Source organism: Mustela nivalis (genome assembly GCF_964662115.1).
Source record: "Mustela nivalis genome assembly, chromosome: 5".
Taxonomy (NCBI): domain Eukaryota; kingdom Metazoa; phylum Chordata; class Mammalia; order Carnivora; family Mustelidae; genus Mustela; species Mustela nivalis.
In genome coordinates this window covers 156,836,703-156,859,031 of record NC_139024.1, presented here as the reverse complement: position 1 = coordinate 156,859,031, position 22,329 = coordinate 156,836,703, and the positions used below count along the sequence as shown (strand labels likewise).

General features: G+C 46.5%; 3 protein-coding genes across 3 annotated transcripts in view; 1 reads left to right on the top strand and 2 right to left on the bottom strand.

Annotated features, from left to right (window-relative positions):
• Window positions 1–110: 110 nt before the first annotated feature.
• NKAPL (NFKB activating protein like) lies at window positions 111–11,029 on the bottom strand. The gene is given in 5 exon segments (XM_082731590.1): window positions 111–4,798; window positions 4,800–4,981; window positions 4,984–5,064; window positions 5,066–6,136; window positions 10,979–11,029. Coding segments are annotated over 4 exon segments (1,491 nt in total). The 5' UTR covers window positions 5,975–6,136; window positions 10,979–11,029; the 3' UTR covers window positions 111–4,479.
• ZKSCAN4 (zinc finger with KRAB and SCAN domains 4) lies at window positions 9,576–19,363 on the top strand. The gene is made up of 5 exons (XM_082731589.1): window positions 9,576–12,606; window positions 14,084–14,228; window positions 15,333–15,415; window positions 16,704–16,827; window positions 17,706–19,363. Exons 1-5 carry the CDS (start codon window positions 12,172–12,174, stop codon window positions 18,563–18,565), a joined length of 1,647 nt encoding a protein of 548 aa, XP_082587715.1. The 5' UTR covers window positions 9,576–12,171; the 3' UTR covers window positions 18,566–19,363.
• Window positions 19,042–22,329, bottom strand: part of ZSCAN9 (zinc finger and SCAN domain containing 9) — a 31,029-nt gene continuing 27,741 nt past the window's right edge. The window contains 1 exon segment of the mRNA XM_082731597.1: window positions 19,042–22,301. The gene's annotated coding sequence lies outside the window, so the exon portion shown is untranslated.

Genomic DNA, 22,329 nt, shown 5'->3' with positions numbered 1-22,329 from the left:
GGTTTCGTGTTCCCGCGAAGAACTGGCATTTCTACTTTGCTCATTCACAGATTAAATACACACACATTCTTTTCCATTTCTCCCCAATTTAAAAAGTCGTTAAACACAAGGACAACACTGTCAATTTATTGCTTTTTAAACATTTTTTCATAGTGTCAAGAATTGAATATTAAATTGAACAATGAAACTATGTTTGGATTGAAAGATTTAAGGTAATGAAAATTAAGTATATTACTATAAAAGTATAATCAGCCATACTTTGCAGTGAATGTAGTTTTCAGGGGGGAAAAAGCGTCAAGATATCACTTTACCAAAATAATTCTACAGAAGAAAAGAGAAATATCCCCTCTTGTTCATCCTACCAAAAAGTGTTTTTTATGGTCTTTGAGTAAAATAAATCCTTTTTAAAAATCTAAACAAACTAATGTTTAATTAGTGGAGAGTTTTGAAAAATCATTAAATATATGAATTGTTTTAGGACGGGTAATTTATTCAGTGTTTTCAGCATTGAAATTATCACAACAAAAGAAAAAAAAACACGTTTCATTAGGACAAGGTGAGTTAACATTTCTCCTTGGGTGCCAGAAGCTTGGAAGTATCTTTCAGAAGTAGCAATTAAATAAATTCACCTTAGAACCTCCTTAGGCAAACAAATGTAGTCAATGCAAATACTTTACTAATTAGAAGTTAACATTTTTTCTTGCACAGAAAACTCATATGTCTGATTTTTTTTCTTTCTAAAGAAGGGCTTATATATTTTTTAAAAAATTATGTGAAGGATAAATAAAATTTAAAAAGGAAATAAATATATCTTAATTTACTGCCCCTTTCAAACTCTACCATGGCTGGCTTCTTAAACATCACTCATAGTATCAAGGCTTAGATTATTGGCATTGTATTGAATAACCCATGAAAATCAAAATGTAGTTTACCAGAGTTTTAAAAAAAATTCAAGGTCTGCATTTTTAATTTAAGTAGTCTGCATCTTTTGGAAGGGGTAGAGTTGATGAGAATGAATAAAAATGCTATCTTATAGGACAGACTACATGTTGGTAATTTTATAAATCGCTTTTCAAATTTGAGACTTTCATTTTCCAGGATTATCATTTTTATAAACAAAACCTGTATGTTTTCATCAGGTCCATTCTCAAGATAGTCAAAATAAAAACTTCCTTTTCTATAGGATCTGCTGAGGCACTATTGCATTACAAGTCATGCAATACTTATTATGGTTAATACCATGTTATAGCATAAGAAAGCAGTTCTTAGCTTTTTGTTATGATGCTTTCTGCTTTTCTCTCTGCTTCTGCACATTCAGCGAGATATTACTCATTATTCTGAATTTTAAATAGAAAATTATGTGACCAGTGATTGTTCTAAACAATAAAAAAACCTACAAATGAGTCTAATAAACCTAACCCATAGTTTTATATTAGAAAAATCTATAACTTTAAACCATCATATGAATAAACAAGTAAAGAAAACCCCTAGGGGTGCCTGGGTGGCTCAGTTGGTTAAGCATCTGACTTTAAAAAAAAATTATTTATCTTGACAGAGAAAGACACGGTAAGAGAGGGAACACGAGCAAGGGAGTGGGAGAGGAAGAAGCAGGCTTCCCGCTGAGCAGGGAGCCCAATGTAGGGCTCCATCCCAGGACCCCAGCATCATGACATAAGACAAAGGTAGATGTGTAATGACTGAGTCACCCATGATCTGAACCAAAGGCAGATGTTTAACGACTGAGCCACCCTGGTGCCCCTAGCATCTGACTCTTGATTTCAGTTCAGGTCATGATCCCAGGGTCTTAAAATTGAGCCCCAAGTTTGGCCCCTCACCCAGTGGGGAGTCTGCTTAAGACTGTCTCTCCCTATCCCTCTACCCCTCCTCAGACCCAGTCACGCTCTCTCTTAAAAAAAAGAAAAAAGGAAATGCCTTTTTTCACCTATTAGACTGGTGAAGATCAAAAGGTTTAGGAGTACAATATTGTTAGTTATCTAGGTGTGTAAACTGGTACATCTTATTTACAAAGCAATGTTGCAAAATCTACTAAAATGTAAAAGCACAAAGAACATGTGACATTCTTAGACTTCTCCTGACCACCTTATCAAAAACATCTCCCTATTATTGTCTCTAGTCCCTTATTTTCTTCATAGCATGCTGCAATTAATACATATTTGTCTGGTATTTTTAAAGGTCTGTCTCCTTCAGTAGAATGTACAAATCTGTTGTGATTTCAAGGATCAAACTTCGCTTGCTCTCTGGCTTATACCCAGTACCTGCCATAGTGCCTAGCATAAAAAAAAAACACCCAATAAATATTTTCCTTTTAATCCAAGAACTCCACTTCTAGGAGGCTATTTTTAGACGATCCAAAGAATTCTTTTTGATCCGATAATTCTATTTCTAGGTAAGAATGCCGCAGATAATATTCTCACATATCCACAAAGATTTTCAATTCAGTACTCTGTAATTGTAAAATATAGGGAACATCTTAAACATCTAATAAAATACAGTCATTTCATTCAGCAGAATATTATAAAGTCATTAAAAAGAATAAGGTAGATTTATATGCATTGATTAAAACATCTCCAAGATTAAGTGAAAAAAGCAAGATGTAAGTCCATGGGTGAAATATGGTATGGTTTGTTGCTAAAGAAAGAAATATACATAATAATATTCGTAATAATAATAAAAGGTAACATTGGCTTTCACCAGTGCTCCCCAACAGTCTGGGGAAATGCTCAAGGTAATGTGGTCTGGTGCCAATTGAGTCATCTACTAGGATGAAGATGCCCTTCCACATTATACTGTCCTGTGAGATTCTAGAACCCCACTCGTTCACCTTAGGTTCTGTGGGGCTTAGTAGGGTCTTGAACCTTGAAAAGGGAGTCCCCTTTTCAAATGAGATAGTTTGCTTAGTGATAAAATGAAGTCTTGGATTCAGGCAGATGTCACTGGATGACAATGAAAGCTTTATCACAGACCATGAGTGGAGCTCACTCTAAAATCTCTAACGCAGGAGCCAGCCAGGCTCTCAATGCTAACTTTGTTGTCCATGAGGTCCCTCCTGATCTGATCTTTTCATAAGCTCCACCGACTTCATTCTTTATACCTTCTCATTTTTTCCCCTTTCTCCTCTTAGTCTAAGGTGGCACCTAATCTACTCTTTGGAAGACCCAAGCACAATGGACCTTCATCTTTTCTTTTTTAGACCTATTTTTATGGATAAACCCTATGTCCCCCTCAACAAGTATTCCCCCTTTTTTTTTAAGGTTTTATTTATTTGACAGAGATCACAAGTAGACAGAGAGGCAGGCAGAGAGAGAGGAGGAAAATCAGGCTCTCCGCCGAGCGAGAGCCCAATGTGGGGCTCGACCCCAGAATCCTGGGATCATGACCCGAGCCAAAGGCAGAGGCTTAACCCACTGAGCCACCCAGGCACCCCAGGTATTCCCTTTCTAATAGTCAAAAGCAAGCTACAAGAAAATTGTGGCTTTCAGCACATGTACTGTTTTTTTAGAAATCACTCAAAACCATAGTGGGCATTTGTTGGTTACTTATACACCTTCCCAACGTTACTCTGATTTTCATTCAGGTATCCACTTCTTCCCCATGTAGCCTATAAATTGACTGTAACCACAGTTCCAGAAACAGGCTTATTCTCTGTGGCAACAGTACCTTTTTTTGAGAGTGGGCATGTGACCTGAGCTATTCGTATTAGGGTCAGTGTCAGAATTCTTGTTTGGAATGCCAAGACAGAAATGTTCTTTCACTCTTCAGAGGTGGACCAGGAAGTATATAACCAAACTCAGGACCTATGGCAACCCCTTTTGTTATTTAAGGAAACCAGACTAAGGAGGGAAATGACCCAGGGAAAAGAAAAAAGTCAAAGTCCCATAAAGGCATGCCGGACTTTTCAGTTACATGAACCAATAAATCTCCTTTATTTTTAGTGAACTCAGTCTGTTAACTGCAACCAGAAGGAGACACTCAGTTGAATCCTTTGTTCTTTCTGGGGTTCTTCTGGTCCTCTTAGGGGCAAATGAAGGGCTCCATAAAGCCCTTTGAGAGACAGAGGTCATGGTCAACAGGGAAAATCACCTTCAGCTAATAGCTCCAACCTTGATCCTGCAACACGCTTGTATATACACAGAACTTATGAACAGACGTAAAAGACATAAAAAATTATTTCTTTGGGGAGAAGAATCAGGGACTAGGATGAAAGACCTTTTATTAACTCTCCAACTGCAGTATTTGAATATTTGTTCAGCCATGTGCACATATTAAGTTAAAAATAACAAGATAGTTAAAGAGATCTCAAGCAGCAGCTTTTTCTTGAAGGACTTCCTAACACAGTAGATAGACAGTGATACAGCAGCACTGTATATACAGTAGATATAATAGCACCATGAAGTCTTTTCACACTATTTCGGTCATATAAAACCGCTGTTAAAAGCCCTGCTGAGCAACAGAAAGTCCTCACTTGTCATCTTTCCCTTTTGCCTTTCTGTACACCGTCTCTCGGACACTGGCTAGAATCTTTCTCTCTCTCTCCCGTCTCTCGGCCTGGTTAAAGGACGCCAGGGCTCTCTGCTCGTCCGCACTGTAGATCTGGTTCTCCTTGCGCAGCCGCACGGCCTCCATTCTACGATGCCTGCTACCACTCATAACATAACCGGAGCATTCAAACGACGCCATCTCTTCGCTGGTCAGCCCAATCTCACCTCTCCGTGGGATGCGCTTTCCTGCTCTCACGTACTCAGCCATGGCCGCACCTTCCCCGGGGAGCAGAGCGTGGCTTCCCGTCTAGCGAGGCGAGCCCTCTAGGTGCTTCCGGGCCGATCAGATCCGCGGTACCCGCCGCCTCCGACGGCTCAGGGCAGACACCCTCCGGCGACGCCCCTTCCGAATCTTTGAAGCTGGGGTCACTGGATTCCTTTTTAGTCTTCTTACTCTTCTTTTTCTTGGGGTTTTCCCCCTGTGCTGCTTCTTCTTCTCCTTCTTCTTGGCCTTTTTGGCTCTCTTTCGACCAGCGTCAGAGCTAGAACCCGTGTCGGCGTCTGAAATCCCCCGCACTATGATCCGAATTCTTCCTAAGTTTCCTTTTGGACTGTTTCTTCCTTTTTTTCTTGCTTTTCGAATGACTCGTCTTCTTCCTCTTTTCTCCGGAGCTGGCGTCGGAGCTGCTGGTCCGAGCCTCCACCTCGCCGCCCGCCACGGGGCTGAGCTCATCCGAGTCCGGCTCAGGCCACTGTGCGGACGGCCCCCGCACCTCGGGGGCGCCCAGCTCGCCCATCCGCGCTCGCTCCCTCGGCCTCCGCCGCCGGAAGCTCCCCGCCTTTCCCTCCGCGGCCTCCTCCGCCCACTGCCGCTCGCCCGCACAGTGGCGGTGACGGCAGCGGCACCCGCCGTCGTGGGCGGGAGAGGACGGGAACGCGCAGCTGCGCGGCGCCGCGGCCCGCCCTCGGGAGCTGCCGAGCGGGCCAGAGGCGCCGACGCCCGAGCCTCCCCACGGGGGCCGGAAGCCCTCGCGGCCGCGGGAGCCAGAGCGGGCGCGGCCTCCCCACGGGGAGCGTCCGGCCGGCGCGGACGGCGCGCTCCCCGACGAGCTGCGTCGCCACCTCCGAGAGCCCGCGGTGTCCTCGGAATAGCGGGACCGGGACACCGGCGCCATGAGCCACGCCCTCACCGGCGACCGAGGGACCAACGCCGGGCAGTCACCACAGAAACAGCGCGGGCCGGCACTTCCCGCCCGCCCGGGCGCACGAGCGACTTCCGCTTCCGGCGCGTTGCTAGGCGAGGGGACGCCGGCTGGACCCGGCCCGCGGGCGGAGCGGCGAGGCTGCGCCGTGCGCAGGGTCTGCGGCGGGGCCCTGAGCCCTCGCGACACGCACACCAGGATTCGCAGCAGTGACCCCCCTACTGCTCCAACGTCGTCTGTGCTGCTCGCATCTTCGCCTCCCACCGTCGGCATACCCTTCACTCCTCCTTCCGCCCTCCGGCCCTCTTTATCGTTGCCCCTTGGGGGACTTTGCCTGCTTCCCACGCTCCTTTGCTGATCCCTTAGAAAGAAGCCTGTCCACCGTCTCCGTGGCGGAAATAACTTCTACTAGTGAACGGCGAACCCCGGCTGTGCCTACCGGGAGCAAAAATGTCTTTTGATCACTTTGTTTCATTTTTGCTTTTTTGTCTCCCCAAAGTGATAGTGTTATAAACATTTTTTAAGTTTTTTAATGAAAGATATTACAGTATTTGATTAGAAATTTGATAAAAACTTAATTTTGTTAAAAATAATACATTTTTTTGTAATCAGGTCTTCTAATGGGAAGAAAATAAGTTGAGGAATACCATTTTGCTTAATTGGGTTTCTACCATTGCAGGGGAAACACAGCCATAGAAAATATGTAAATCAACATGGATGTGTTCTAATAAAACTATTTTTAGACACTGAAATTTGAATTTCTGCAAATTTCACGTCACAAATTTCTATTGTTCATCTGATTTTTCCTCAACAATATGAAAATATAAAATAATTCCCTGCTCATGCCCTACAAAAACAGGCAGTGGGCCAATTTTGGTCTGCAGACAGTAGTTTCTTGATCCCTGACTTAGTAGAGAAAGCAGTGGTACAAAAAATACACAGCTAGGAACAAAAATAAATGCCTACCATACCTTTTTCAGCTATTATTTTCTTACTTTTATGTATAGATGAGCAAATATTCATTCAGATACAGCACTAAAATGTTTTTGAAAATCTTTTTATAAAATATGGTAGTTTGGGGAGCACGTGGGTTGATGTGTTAACCAAGAGTTGGTTAAGCATCCAACTCTTGATTTCAGCTCAGGTTGTCCTCTTGGGGTCCTGGGATCAAGCCCTGTATTAGGTTCCATGCTCAGTGGGGAATCTGCTAGAGGATTCTCTCTCTCTCCTTCTCCCTCTGCCCCTAGCTCTGCTTGTACATGTGCATGTGCTCTCTTGCAAATAATAAACAAATCTTTTTTTTTTAAAGGAAATAGGTAGTTTTTAAATAGAAATACATTCTAATCATCAAGAAAATCACCAGATGTTGAAAGCTCAGATAAAATGAAATTGCTCTTATAGGTAATATTTTACTATCTTTTTCAAAATTTCTCAAAATTGTTTTCCATAAATTTCCCCCCAAATTTTTATTTTAAAAGCTTCCAAACCTACAGAAAAGTTAAACACCTGTAAAGGATCTAGGTAAACCTAGATTCACTGATTGTCAGGATTGTGGTTCTTACTCAATTGAAGGAAAATTAGACGTTATGAAGCTTCACTCCTAAATACTTCAGTAATCAATGTTCTAAGAAGGACATTCTCCTTCACAATCACAATGCCATTTTTCCTCTTAAAAACTTTAATATTATTATTAAACGTTAGATGGTGGTGTCTAATATGTAGGATATGTTAAAATTCCTCAATTGCTCCCATAATGTCCTTAAAATGGGATTAAAAATCCAATTAAGTTTCATGCATTGCAGTTGATTGTGATTACTCCTTGTTCTGTTTAATGGAGAATGGTTTCTCTCCCTACACTCTCACTTCCACTTTTTAAAAAAGATTTTATTTATTTGACAGAGGGAGAAATCACAGGTAGGCAGAGAAGGGGGGAGTGGAGAGGAGCCGGCTCCCTCCTGAGCAGAGAGCCGGATGCAGGACTCCATCCCAGGACCCTGAGATCAAGACCTGAGTGGAAGGCAGAAGCTCAACCCACTGAGCCACCCAGATGCCCCCCACTTCCACTTTTTAAAAATTATTTGACACAGTTTTTCAGGGTCCAAGATAATGTTTTATAAAATGTCCAACATTTAATTCATCTGATAATTTCCTCTCCTCGTGATTAGATTTAGGGTAATTCTGTTTGGCAGATTATACAGAAGAAATAAACTTTTTGCAGTATCTCATCAGAAAGCATGTCACATTATGAAAAGTATCACAGTCTATACTTATGACTAGGAAATTGCTAACAAGCAAATTATATAGAACTCTGAGGACAAGCTGGAATTAAACATCCCTCCAAATCACTTCATACTTGCTGCCTTACAAGTATTTAGTGACCTTTCCTCCGCAAGCGACAACAAAGGCACTCACACTGAGACGGACACTGCCTGACAGTGCGCGCTTACACACAGTGCTCTGAGCGACATTCCACGGGGCGCTTCTACAAGGGGTAGCTTATCGGATATGCCCGTGGTCGCCTGAAGTTATGCTGCGAAGAGCACACCAACACCTCGATTAGGACCGCAGCCCGTATCCTAGCATCACCCCTGATACGGGCAGATGCAATGCGACTAAAAGAAGACAGCTGATTCTTGAACAACCCGGGTTTGAACTGCGCGGGCCCCCCACCCCCACCCCGGTATTCCGCGGTTTTATAAGAGTTGACAGCAAGGGTCTCAACGCATTTATTGACAACTGCATACCCCAGTCTGCACGGGCCTTCTGCTGCCCTCTGAGTACCTCGGCAGCCCCCAGAGCCCCAGGAATGACCACCCGGTGGTCGTGCCCAGGCCCAGGGACCGGCCGGACCGTAGGGGCCGCGGGTTGGTTAGGGAGCACTCGGCAAGGCGGCGCTCGCACGGTGGCCGTGGCCGCCCCAGGGACATCGGGGGTGCACCTGCAGGCAGGAAGGCGCGCTGCTGAGCCCAACCTCCAGGCCGGGAACACCACCCGGGAAAAGCGCTGCCCGCAGTCTGGGGCACCAACACGCTGGGGAGGCGGCGGACGGGTTGTTTTTGCAATGAATGTCCATGCAATGCAGTATTGTAAATGCATTTTCTCTTTCTTACGATTTTGTGACAGGAGGACTGCGCCAGGGCCAGCGCCCCTAACTGCGGGCTGTTGAAGGGGCGACCCCACAGTGGTTTTAAAGCCATATTCAACCTCTTCTCTGTGCATTCTTATTTTGTAGTGTGACTTTCTGTGTTTTTAGGTATTGCCTTTTGATTTCCCCCTGATACATTTCTAGGCATCATAAGGCCAAGAACCACACTTTTCTTTTGTGGTTTCTCCCAAACTCCACTTTGTATCTGGTGTGAAATCAAATAAACACAGCGGGCTGAATGAATGAACCAGGGATTCTCTCGCAAGGGAAACAACACCCTTGCTTAAACGTACAGTTTCTAGGAAAGAGACTGGTAATGGAAGTTAGAAATAAAGGGTGAAGTCATGAGGGAGACTCCTAGCAAGGAGGGGAAGAGGCAGAGAGATAAATTAAAAATGTTTACTGGACAGAGCAGGGACTAGGACGAGGTGAGAGAGACACTGAGGGCCCAAATTAAAGGACACATCCACTTTCTTAAATTCTGTGACCTAAATGCTTCTCTCACCTTACCCTACTCGCAGCTCTGTAAACAACAGGTGTAGACAAAGAAACATCCTGTTTTTCCCGATGCAACATATAAAAGAAATTCTGTTGAATCACCTATAGTCTCACACAGAGGATACAGAATTAGGAAAAACACTGTATAGTTTTGGAACTATATACAGTTCATGCTGTAACAGTTTCCTTTGGCACCACTTAAAGGCTTTTGGACTGAATTATTCAATATTCAAGAAAGAAGGCAGGACTTTGTATAATTAAAAAGCAGATTTCTATGGAAAACTTCAAATATGTAAAAGTGTAAAGAGGATATTACAATGAACTCCTATGCCTCTTGCCCAACTTCAACAACAGCTATTGTGGTACTTTTCTTTGTGTGTTTTCTCTAGTTCTGAGTATTTCTTTTTTTTTTTTTTTTTTTTTTTTAGGAAGGCTCCATGTTCAGTGTGGAGCCTAACACAAAGCCCAAACTCAGACCTTAAGACCTGAGCTGAGATCAAGAGTCCAAGGCTCAACTAAGTCACCCAGGAGCCCCTAGTTCTGAGTATTTTAAAGCAAATCCAGATATTATACCAGATATTACACCTGCAAGTACCTCATTATAAATTTCTAACAAATGAGGACTTTTTCCTTTCACATAACCAAAATATCATTATGACAACTAAATTCATAGTAACTCCTTAATGTCATTATGTTTTAGTTTTCCCAGTTGACCCAAATGTATTTTTTACAGTTGTTTTGTTCTGATCAGATTCTGAATAATGGTTACATTGTGTTGGCAGGTATATCTATTCGGTCTCCTTTAATCTAATCTAATTCTGTTTTCTCAGCTGCCTTTTCAAAAAATGCCCTTTATCTGTTGAGGATCCAGGTTCTTCGGTCCTGTGGAATACCCCACATTCTGAATTTTTTTTATTTATTGCTTCTTTTAAGTATCATTGAACTCATTAATTCTCAAACGTACCTGCCTATTGCACTTACCTAGGAAATTTTTATTTTTAAAATTTATTTACTTGACAGAGAAAGACAGTGAGAGATGGAACACAAGCTCGGGAGTGGGAGAGAGAGAAGCAGGCTTCCCGCTGAGCAGGGAGCCCAACCTGGGGCTGGATCCCAGGAGCCTGGGATCATGATCCTTAACAACTGAGCCACCCAGGCGCCCCACCTAGGAAAATTTTATGGTTATGCCCACCTGAGTTCCATCCTTCAACATTCTGATTTAGTTGATCTTGGTTGCAACCAAGATCAGGATGTTTTAATGCTCCCCAGTAATTCTAATATGCTGAGCAGTGTGAAAAATGCTAACAATTGCTTCTGAATCTCACCTATATGCAAATATTAGGATCTAGAAACATAATTTGATTCAGGTTCACTTATTTTGCCAACAATACCTCATGGCAGTGCCTTGTACCTCTTGTGGCAGCTCATCAGGAGAAAAATATTTTCTAGTAGTTCTCATTCGTAACAGCCTTTGGGACCTCTCGTTTTCTTAAATTCTATCCCTTCCTTGCCACCCTTTGAACTGCAGAGGGACAGATTGAGGAATAAAAACTCAGGAAGGTACTGGCATGGTATTTTTCCACTTTATAAACTTCTACCAAACGTGCATTCCACTGAGTAGAAAGGGGACTTACCGACATCTCAGTCCAGCGAAATAACTGCTTTCACTTCTGGCTTAAGCCTTGTCCCCTCTGGCTCAAAGGAATCTCCTTCCATTTTAGTGAAGCCGTAGCTTACTGTAGATCAGCCAATATTCTAAGAACCTTACACACACAAAAACTCACTGCTCGCAACATCCTTACCTACTATTACTACCCCCAGTTAAGACTCGTTAAGTCAGGCACAAAGAGGTTATGTAGTTAACGGAGGTCACCCAGCTAGTCAGTGGTAAATAAAGCCAGAATTATGAGCCCAGGTAACTTGGCTTCAGAGTCTGTGGATCTACTCACTGAGCTAGACTCTGAATGGGAACTGGGAAGAAACAAGAAGCTAGCCTGAGAGAGTAGGGATACCAAGTTCCCCGAAGTAGGGGCAGCATAAGCCTGACTGCCGAAAGGAGGCCCTGGACCACGGGAAGTGGTAACGGGTGGGGGACGTGGGGGACTTACAGTTAATTGGCTGGAGGGGTCGGATGGCTTTGCTGGCCTTTTGCTGCCGACAACGTGGTAAGGATGAATGGCAGCGGACCAGAGACGGGGCAGGGAGGGATTTCTTCCAAGCCTTTGGCCGTAAGGGGCGGGATGGAGGGTGACAGCCGGAGGAAGGCAAGGACCAGGGGCAGCCACGGCTCTCTTCCAAGTAGGCGCCTGGGATGGCTCCGGTATTTTTGCAGGCCCTGCCGCGGGGGATCTAAGAACACCGAGGAAGCCGGGCTTCGGCACGTTAGTGTCCGGTGCGTGCCAGCTCGACAGCCGCGTGGACACGAGCGCCCCGGATTTCACGGCGAGGTCCTCCTTCCTCTGCAGAGCTCGCCGTCCCTTCCTCCTTCCCGCCGCGAGCGCAGCCCACCCGCCGCGAGCCGGCAGCGGAAGGGTCAAACTCGGGGGCCGCGGGGAGGCGCGTGCTCGCGGGTCCACGCCCCCTGACTTCCGGCGACCAGCTTCCGGTGCCTGGGCTGCACGCTCGCCGGCGGCCGGACGCCCGCCCGTTCCGCGCCGCCGCGGGGAGAGGGGCTACGGGCCTCGGGGCGGCAGCGGAGGGGGCGCGGCCGGGGTGTGGCCGCGGGGAAGCCGGGCCCCGTGTGGCCCGCAGTCGTGCCGGCCGGCGGCGACGTCGCACTCGAGGAACTGCCGGGGAAGCAGCTCTGCTCGCCGGCGGGAGGCCCGAGATGGCCCGAGAGCCCAAGTCCAGCGCGGCCTTGGACGCCGACGCGGCAGAGGAGCGGCCGGGGCTCCTGACGGGGCTCCTGACGGTGAAGGTGGAGGACGACGACGTTCCCGCGCCGGCGGTAGAGGCGGGCGCGCCGGGCAGCCCGGCCCGCGGCCCCGAGCGCTCGCGCCGGCGCTTCCGGGGCTTCCGCTACCCCGAGGCCCAGGGGCCCCGCGAGGCGCTGAGCCGGCTGCGGGAGCTCTGCCGACGCTGGCTGCGGCCCGAGACGCACAGCAAGGAGCAGATCGTGGAGCTGCTGGTGCTGGAGCAGTTCCTGACCATCCTGCCCGAGGCGCTGCAGGCCTGGGTGCGGGAGCAGCAGCCGGAGAGCGGCGACGAGGCGGTGGTGCTCCTGGAGTATCTGCAGAGGCATCTGGAGGAGCCGGGGCCGCAGGTAGAGGCGAAGGGCTTCGCGTCAGAGACGAGCTCCGTCTCTCCCTGAGTCTCAGCATCGGAGTGAGGGTCGTTTCTGGAAGACCCCCAAGTTCTCAGTGTCTCTTCGTATCATAAACCTCTTTGCCCCTTCGGAGTGCTGGTAGTTTTAAGAACATGAAGGATTACGGAAGAACTCAGTTAATATTGAAACACAGTTAACAGAGCATGAAACAAATTAGTGATATATGTGCTTTTTAAAAATGAATGCACTAAATAGTAAGACCCGGTCAGGCCCAGTAACTGGTAGAGTTTTATGGTGGTGCTGAAGGCCTTTGACAGCCTGGGCCTGGTTTTGCCTACTTAGGTTTATATCACTTTCTTTTGTTGCTTCCATTCATAATTGAAGGAATTGCTAAATTTTGCTTAGACACTAGTAAAAATAGAAATATATTTCCTGTTCACATTCATAGAACACTTGGAAGAGAGTCCATGAACCACAAGTTAGGAACTTCTGGGTTCATTTTTATCTGCATCTTCCTGCTTTTTGTGGACCATTTTCCATGTGCATTATCCTGTATTTTTGTGCCTTCCGGGGGACATAGTAACTGGTGACCAGGAGACCAAGGTTTTGTCGTTTTTTTTTGTTTTGTTTTGTTTTTAAGATTTTATTTATTTGACACAGATAACAAGTAGGCAGAGAGAGGAGGGGAAGCAGGCTTCCTGCTGAGAGGAGAGCCCCATGCTGGGCTCCATCCCAGGACCCTGAGATCATGACCCAAGCTGAAGGCAGTGGCTTAACCCACTGAGCCACCCAGGCGCCCTGAGACCAAGCTTTTGAATTGGCCATAGTTTCCCCAAGCCCTGTAACAGTGAAAACTCATTTCAAGTCTCTTGGTTTCAGGTTGTGAATTTTATATAGAAAATGTGGAAATTCTAAGCTGTATATAAGCTTATGATCACTAAAGTGAATTCAGAACTAATTACAAAAGCCCAGAAAGAAACTTGCTTAATGAGGGCATACCATATCCCTGGCCCTGTGTTAGGTTATTTCATGTGCTGTCATCCTATTTGCTAGTCCTCCAAACCTGGTAAGCTAGAAATTACTATTTTTACTTTTCAGTAAAAGAAAAAAGAAAACAAATTCTGAGAACTTAACACTAGTTCCCAAAAAGCACAGTGTATATAAGGAGGGAGCACGCGATAGTGGCTAAGAGCATGGGCTCTGGGGTCCCTCTGCCTGACCTCCCCCCACTAGCATCACCACTGATTAGCTGGGTGACCTTGGGCAAGTTGCTTCAACTCTGGGCCTTCATTACCTGAGCACAAAAGTACAGATAATAGTACTCATAGAGTTCCTCGCTCATAGAGCTGTTGCTACCTGCATTCAGTGAATCGTGATTCATAAGGTTCTTAGAACTAGTGCCTGGAAAACAGAAAGTACTAGCACAGAGAAAGCATACTAGAAGTTCTGATGAATCAGTAAGTGAAACTTCCAGGTCCTCAGTGGTGACCAGAGGCAGCTGCTCTGTTGCAAGATGGCAGTGCTAAAACCAGCTCAGAAGCCTTGGAGTACCGAGTTGCAGCCAAAGAAGGCTCTGCTCAAGCGCGAATCTCTGGGAACCCAGGCCTCAGCAGACAGCGGTGAGTGTTGTCTCCTGGGCAGCTTGAATTCTACAGCCTTCGTCCAGCTTCATTTAAAAGACAGATCTGTTGACAGGTGCTTTATATGCTCAACACAGATCTACTTTACTTTGAGATTGAGACGACAGGGAAATTTCAGACAATGGTGGGAAGCTTTCCTAACCAAACCTGGACCTAGTAAATAAGACTATTAAAATTGGCATTTGGAAAGAACTGATTTTTTTAATAACGTGACCTCCATTTATGAGTTTGTGGAGATGCCCTATGTGGTAGCCAGTGTTCTGGCACCAGGACAGAGCTGTCAGTAAGACAGATCTCTTGCTCCACTGGAGCTTACATTAAAAGGGAAAATGACAAAGAAAGCAATGATATTTTAGTTATTAGTGAGTGAGGAATATAAGGCAAGAAATGTAAAGCCCGCCATAATATCGCAGACATTGTAGGAATGCTGCAGGTCAGAGTATACATCTTCTCGATCCTTGGTCTGTAACTTGGACAGGGAGAGAAGTACTCCACGGGAAAGCACCCAGGTGTTCCCCATCTGCTGTGCACATGAGGGCGTATTCCCAAGACACACAGCACTGGGACACACCAACCAACGTGCAGTCTTTCTCCACAGAGGTTCTGCCCTAATTTTTGCAAAGTTCAGCTCTTCCAAGAAAACCAGAAGTGACCCTTTACTTCTCTCAGATTTGAGCAAGTTCCATATAAATAACCTTCATTTTCTTATTTCTAGGTCTAGCCTCATCTCTTAGTTTTTTAAAACCAAAGCAGAAACACCCTAAAAGCTACTAAAGAGGTACTTCACCAAAAATCTTATCCATTCTTTCGACAAAATTCAAGACTAAAGATCATCAAATGGAAAGCTTTGTTTTCTTTTGATGTTGCTTTCCTGTCACAGTTCCTCCGAGGAGCCTGCCTGCGTATCTGCAGCAGCACACCACGCCTCTCTCGGCCCTAGGGCTGGAGCTGGCAGGACCAGGCACTGGGGAAAGGAGTAAATTTTCTGGGGAATTTCCTAGCCCAGTTTTTGAGCTTGGAATCCACAGGCCAGGGAGGCTGGGTGCCAGGGTCCATCTCATCCAGATCGTTTTTCCTTCTTAGTCCTCCAGGTTCCCGGGCTTGCCCCGGGAGGGCGCTGCAGAGGACGCGCGGTGGTGGCTGCCAGGCTGCCCCCAGAGCCCCAGGTGAGCCGGAACCCCCTGCTGTGCAACCTTTCCCTGTCCCTCTCTCCCGCCCTACATCCTACACCCACCCAAGTCCTAGGTGGGATTTTAAGTTTCTTGTGCATGCCAGTGTCGCTTGTCATGGTCTAACGTTCTGGTGCCTGTGGAGGAGCCTTTTCTTATTTTATGACTCGCCTGGGCGCTGTCTATGCTTCCACACCCTCCCTGCTCTCTGGTCAGCCCCTTCCATTTTCTTCAAGAAGTACAATTCGGCAAATGCAAGCTGAAGCTTTTGTTGTAATGGTGCTTTTGTCCTGAAGTGGGATTTTTTTTTTTTAAGGATTTTATTTGAGAGAGAGGGAGAGTGAGCACGAGAGCGGGGAGGGGCAGAGGGAGAAGCAGGCTCCCCGCTGAGCAAGGAGCCTGACACAGGGCTCCATCCCAGACCCTGAGATCATGACCTGAGCCAAAGCTAGAGGCTTAATGGACTGAGCCACTCAAGCGCCCCAAGTTGATGTTTTTATTTTTTTCTTTCTTTCTTTTTTTTTTTTTCTTTTTTTAAATGCCATGACTAGGGTATAAACACACAGTCTCTGGCTCTCAAGGAACTTAAAAGTTGAGAGGAAGATGGGGCATGTCTATTTTTCTCAACTAATAGTACAGTCTGAGCAAGCTTTACTTAACGTGGATTTTACTTTCTCATCCAGTTCCTCATGTCCTCGAGATTCTGTAGTTGCACTTTCTTCCCTGACTGTCCTCACCTCAGACCTACATTTCTTTATATTTTATTCTTTTTAAGATTTTATTTATTTATATGACAGAGAGAGACAGCGAGAGAGGTAACACAGCAGGGGGGTGGGAAAGGGAGAAGCAGAGCCCCCGCTGAGCAGGAAGCCCAATTTGGGGCTCGACCCCAGGATCCTGGGATCATGTTCTGAGCTGAAGGCAGACGCTTGACCACTGAGCCACCCAGGCGCCCCTCATTTCATTATATTTTAATAATCATTCATGTCAATGAGCCCCCATCATTACCTTGCTGAAAATCACACCAGAAATCTCATGCGACATTTCCGTTGGTTCCAGGCCTTTCACTAGGCTGCCTGTTCTTTTGTCTAGACACTGATGAACACACCCTCACGGGTTCTCTCATTCTTTACTTCCGTGCTGTTCTGCTGACCGGTGAGGCGGGTATTAGTTCCTCCGCTGGCATGGTTGGCACAACCGTTTGAGGGGACATTGAGTCTCCTGTGTCCAGCTGCGGGCGGGACTTTGGGGCAGAGGAACTAGGTGGGACCGTGTGCTGTTTCAGGGCTTGCTGAAGATGGAAGACGTGGCCCTGGCTTCCTCCCTTGCGTGGACACAGCTGGATTCATCTTGGAGGAGCTTCCACGGAGAGGAAAGGCAGGAGAACTGCGGCGGCCTGACTCCCCTGGGTAAGACATGGGTGCTGTTCTCTGCTAGGGTCTCGTGGCTCCCCTTGTTGGTCAGAAGCTACTGGGCTGCGAGAAGCTGTCTGAGCTGTTTGCATCCAGAGCCACTGTTTCTGAACCCGCTCTTAACTGCAGCGTGACCAGCTCCTTAACCCCCATGACGCCGCCTCCTTCTGCCAGGGGACGTGGGATGCAGCAGATGCAGCCCCCAGCCTCGCTCGCAGCAGGTGCGCAGTCAGTATTGATCCCCCGCCCGATGCCAGCCTCGACAGGAGACTGAGTCCTCCTCAGGAGACGGGCCACAGGACCGTAGAGCATGAGAGCAAGAAATGACCTGGAAGGGGTGGCAGAAGTGACCTAGAGATCAGGACACAGGGCAACAGCCGGACTCGTCAGAGCTCACACGGCTCTGTGGTGTGCAGTGGCAGTGCCAGGTCAGCTCTGTCAGCAGCGAAGCCGGTCCCTGCCTGGGGTCAGAGTGACCGCACGTGTCCCTGACGCGGATCAGTTTCTTGGTTCCCACTTGCCCCGTTTCTTACAGAATGTTTCATTAAGTCCTTACATTTGCCTGCTTCCTGCTGCCTTCCGCCCAGCTCTCCGAGCATTCAGCCCCAGTCAGGGTCCTGCCTCCGTCCTTAGGACTTGGAGCCTCTGCGTGTGTCCCTGGCACAGTCCTCACCACTTTCCCCCCCTCCCAGGGGGCGCCCTGCTTCTCACGGCCCCGTGCCTGTTCTCCGGTCTCCCCCCAGCATCCGCCGTCCCCCTTTACTCCCATCCTCATCCTTGCCCGGAATCCTCGTCCCGGCCTCTGAGGAACTCCGCGGCAGGGCATACCCGACCGGTCTGACCACTCGTTCTTTCAGGTGGTGCCGTGCTTTCAGGTGGTGCCGTGCAGGCTGAGATCGCGGACCCGCCCCCAGATGAGCAACATCCAGGGCAAGAGCCTGGGGAAGTGCCGTGCCCCATGGGTGAAGACACTGCCCAGGCTCCCGCCCGCGCAGAAGCTGGTGAACAGGAGGGCAGGTTACCAAGAAAGCAGAAAAATGACACAGGACGTAGGCGGCACTATTGTCATGAATGTGGAAAGAGTTTTGCTCAGAGTTCGGGCCTGACTAAGCACAGGAGAATCCACACTGGAGAGAAACCCTACGAATGTGAAGACTGTGGCAAGACCTTCATCGGGAGCTCTGCCCTGGTCATCCATCAGAGAGTCCACACCGGCGAGAAACCGTATGAGTGTGACGAGTGTGGCAAGGTCTTCAGTCACAGCTCAAACCTTATCAAACACCAGAGAACCCACACTGGGGAGAAGCCCTACGAGTGCGAGGACTGCGGGAAGACCTTCAGCCAGAGCTGCAGCCTCCTGGAACATCACAAAATCCACACGGGGGAGAAGCCGTACCAGTGCAGCATGTGCGGCAAAGCTTTTAGGCGGAATTCACACCTCCTGAGACACCAGAGGATCCACGGTGATAGGAACGTGCAGGATCCTGAACGTGCAGAGACCTGGGAGAGTCGGGGGAGGGTGGGAGGCCAGTGGGAAAATGAGGCTCCTGTGTCTTATAAATGTCATGAGTGTGAGAGAAGTTTCACTCGCAACAGAAGCCTTATTGAACACCAAAAAATCCACACTGGTGAGAAACCCTATCAGTGCGACACATGTGGAAAAGGCTTTACCCGAACTTCATACCTTGTCCAGCATCGGAGAAGCCACGTCGGAAAAAAAGTTCCATCACAGTGACCATGTTGTACACGGCAGAGTTGGTGCTCGTTCCTCATTGAACCGAATCCTTCGCCCTTCCTGATCACAGATCACCGATCACAGACCCGGGGCTGCGCTTGACTGACACTTCCCGTCATCTTGTGGCAGAAGATGCAGAGTCTGGCTGAGATGGATTCTCCTCTACATCCTAGAAGGTGGCTGAGGAACAGCTGGTTTGACAGGAGGCTATGGGAGAGTAGTCTGGAAGGGGTAAGACCAGAAACATTTATTATCACCTACTGGACTGAAAAGGGCTTCCAGACCGGCTAAGCACCTCTGGCCAGCACTTTATGACGTTTCCTATGTAGATGGCTCTGATGAGGGCTGCTGCTCTGACCATTTTGCCTATGAAGAATCCTCCATCATTCGGTCAGATCCATGACTTCTTACACCCCCCACTGTGCCTTGCGTACAGGTGCTTATGAACATTAAATATACCAGTGAGGTGACATCCGTAGCTCTGAAATTCTAAATGTGGTCTGGATTTCTGAGGTCTTTCTAACTAAGGCCACTTACGTTTGTGTCAGATTCTCTGAGGTTCTAGATCCTGGGTCAGTTGTGCATTTACTGCCACTCACACAGGACTGTCAGAGTTGGGGTCGGGGAATCCGTTTTCTTCACCAGCTTAGTACTTGTAGACGAATGCCTTAAGCAGCTGATCATTCAGACGCGGTGAGACTGCTCATCCATGTAACTCCATTTTGTTCACATTAATTTTGCTACTTTTTAGGAGGAAACCTTTCACAGGTAAATAAAAAGTGGATTGATCAAGTCAGATCCAACTGGTTATGAATTTTGATATAATTTCTATGATGTTCCATAGCTTGTTTCTCACCTTTTAGTTATCTTGGGCCTAACAAATTGCCAAGACACCACCTGTATCCCTCTCTCCCATGTTTGAGCCAACTTGAATCACAGCTTATGTTAGCAAGGCCTGAATTTCCTCCAGGCAAGGGGATTCACACGAGATATTGCTGACAGGCTTCAGTCATGTTTTCAGAACTGGTCTGTTCGCTGGGTCAGGATAAGAAGAGTCAGAGGCAGCCAGTGAGGATGGGAGCCCAAGTATGGACAGTAGGAGAAAATGCATCCGTTCAGAATTACACTGGACTCCTACTCCAAAATATCCAAAGTATCATCTTGTGAAGCCACAAAAAGACTTTTGTGATATCTTTTGTTTTCACCCAGATCACGTTCTGAGTTCTTTAAAGACTGGCGTCTTCTTGATGTCACCAGCTTCCAGCTTTCCAGGCTATGCCAAGAATGGATTCCATTTCTCGTGGATCTCAGGACCAAGTTTTGTTCGGTCACCAGCAGGGTGGTTCCTGTGCTCTCAAGTACCCTTTCTAGGTCCCCACTCTGAAGCAGCACAGGCTGCCAAGAGAACTGGCAGATTCGGGGGCTTTCCCTCTTCCCACTTTCTCGCAGTCTCATTGTCTTCATTTCCCCTCAGTGTAGTGTAATTTAAAACTTTAGTTTTCCAAACTTTTACAGGCCTACTCCACCTTTTTAGCCTTCTAAAATGTAATCTTTTTTAGCCTTCTAAAATTTCCGTAATCTTTTGTTACTTCCACAAAGCTAGCAATTTTTTCTCTATTCCTAAATGTTAGCGAACAGCCTTGATCTTAAACACTGTTCATATTTCTTTGGTATTTTTTTTAATGTCATGGGGAGAAATGCAGGTGAAAGCTTTTTATAAACCAGAAACGATTATACACATGTGACTTGCTGGGATTAACGGGACTGCTGTGCTTCCTTTGCTTTCTGCTCCTTCCCAGCCTTAGAGGCTTCTCCGTAGAGGAGGGAATACTGTAGAAAAATACTTCTAGTGCCTGTTATGTCTGAAAATGAAAGATAAAGCATATACACACATACTTGCTTGGGCTTAAGGTTTTAGTGTGCTGAAGATGGTAAGACATGCACATTAATTGGCATGCCATGAGAAATGCCTTGGGAATGGTGAGCTGAAGGGTACAGAATCTCAGGAAAAGGGTATTTCTGGTTGTCAGCTGTGAGCACATGGATAGGGTTATGTGTGAAAGCTGGGATTACAAAGAGTTTGTCAGATTTAGTAACTAAGGCAAATGAGAAATAGGCACATAGTAGGGGTCTTCAGTGCCAGAGTAAGGAGTTTAAATTTTAGTAAGTACCAGGGAGCCAATGACATGATCAAAGTATTATCTAACAGTATTATGTAATTTCAACTTAAAAAACTTTGTCGGTAGTCTTGGACACCTTGGTTTTGTATAAAACAAACATGTTTATGAAGTAAATTACAAAATGGCTTCAAACCTAGTCTATTTAATAGGGCAGCCAAAATATTATTTCCAGATAAAATTAAATGGAGTAAAATAAGCTGCTTAGTTAAGATATGACCAGTATTGGGGGCACCTGAGTGGCTCAGCTGGTTGAGTGGTTCAGCTCAGGTCATGGTCCCAGGGCCCTGAGATCGAGCCCCGCATCAGGCTCCCTGCTCAGTGGAGAGCCTGCTTCTCCCTCTACCTCTGCCTGCTGCTCTGCCTACTTGTGCTCTCTTTGCCAAATAAATAAAATCTTTAAAAAAAACTTTTTTAAAGATATGACCAGTATTTAAGGTAGAATAAAATGCCACTTTTTGTGCTGTTTAAAATTGTTTTTTGAATTTTAATGCCAACTAGTCAGCCATTCTATTTCATTTCTCCAACTGCTGCAGAGCAGAAATCCTCCATTTTATGTTTTCTCCCTTTGCATGACTAAGTAGCTGGTTACAACATTTTTTCCACTTGGATAGAATGAAAAGTTACTAGGAAAGGAGATTTTGAGGAATAGACCTCCTAGATATATTCTTAATTTTGATGAAGTAGATAACCCTAAGAAACACTTTGTTTTCTCCTTTAGAAAGAAAAAAAAGGGGGACAGATTACCCACAGGGTTGAGAGGACCACTTATACAAACAAGTGCTGGGAAGTTCTAGTTCAAAGTGGCACCATAGGATACCCTGAACTTGCCTCCTCCCACAGACATACTGAGTCAAGCTACAATGAATGGAACAATCTCTTAAAAAACAAAGGATGGCTGAGTGACAGCTACACACCTGGCAACCAAGAAGAAAACCACATTGAAGCTTGTAAAAGAGTTGAAACACAATTTCCCAATAAAGCCCACCCCTGGCACAGTGACCCACAGCTAGGAAGGAACTCAAAACCTGGAGCTTCTCCCTGAGGAGCAATGTGTTCAAACCCACCTCAGGTATACCAACTTTTAAGACACAAACTTGAGAGACAGCTCCCCGAAACATATGCCTGAAAACCAAAGGGGACCTGTATCCCAAGACCCACAAGACTGAATTGATCTGAGAAGCTACTCTTAGAGGGCTCAGAGGCAGCTGATAGCACTGAGATTGAAGATGAAGGAGGCTGACCTTCTATTAACACTGGCCTGAGGAGCAAATCTAACTGAATATATATGTAGGAGCCTGCTGGAACATTCCAGAGAGGAAATTGGCAGGTATCATCTTTGCAGTCTCTCTTTACCATGCTCCAGAGCACCATATCTCACAAATGAGCTTTTACGTATCTCTGTTGTTCCATTTTTGTGGCTGTCACCTTGGGGATGCCTTTGGATCATCTGGCTCTGGAGGCCAGGGGACCTTACGTTCCTGGTCTCATGGGAGTGTAATATGTGGTGTCACCCCCAAAAGAAGCTCATACCCAGTCTGGTGCCCCAGTTTTTGTGACTGCAAGAGAAAAAAGGAACAGAGAGGA

Bases quoted from the DNA above. Each gene is read 5' to 3' on its own strand.
- ZKSCAN4 (XM_082731589.1), top strand. From the start codon at position 12,172: ATGGCCCGAGAGCCCAAGTCCAGCGCGGCCTTGGACGCCGACGCGGCA. The intron at 12,607-14,083 runs GTAGAGGCGAAG...TGAAACTTCCAG, and splicing joins TGGAGGAGCCGGGGCCGCAG to GTCCTCAGTGGTGACCAGAG. The intron at 14,229-15,332 runs GTGAGTGTTGTC...TTTCCTTCTTAG, and splicing joins CCAGGCCTCAGCAGACAGCG to TCCTCCAGGTTCCCGGGCTT.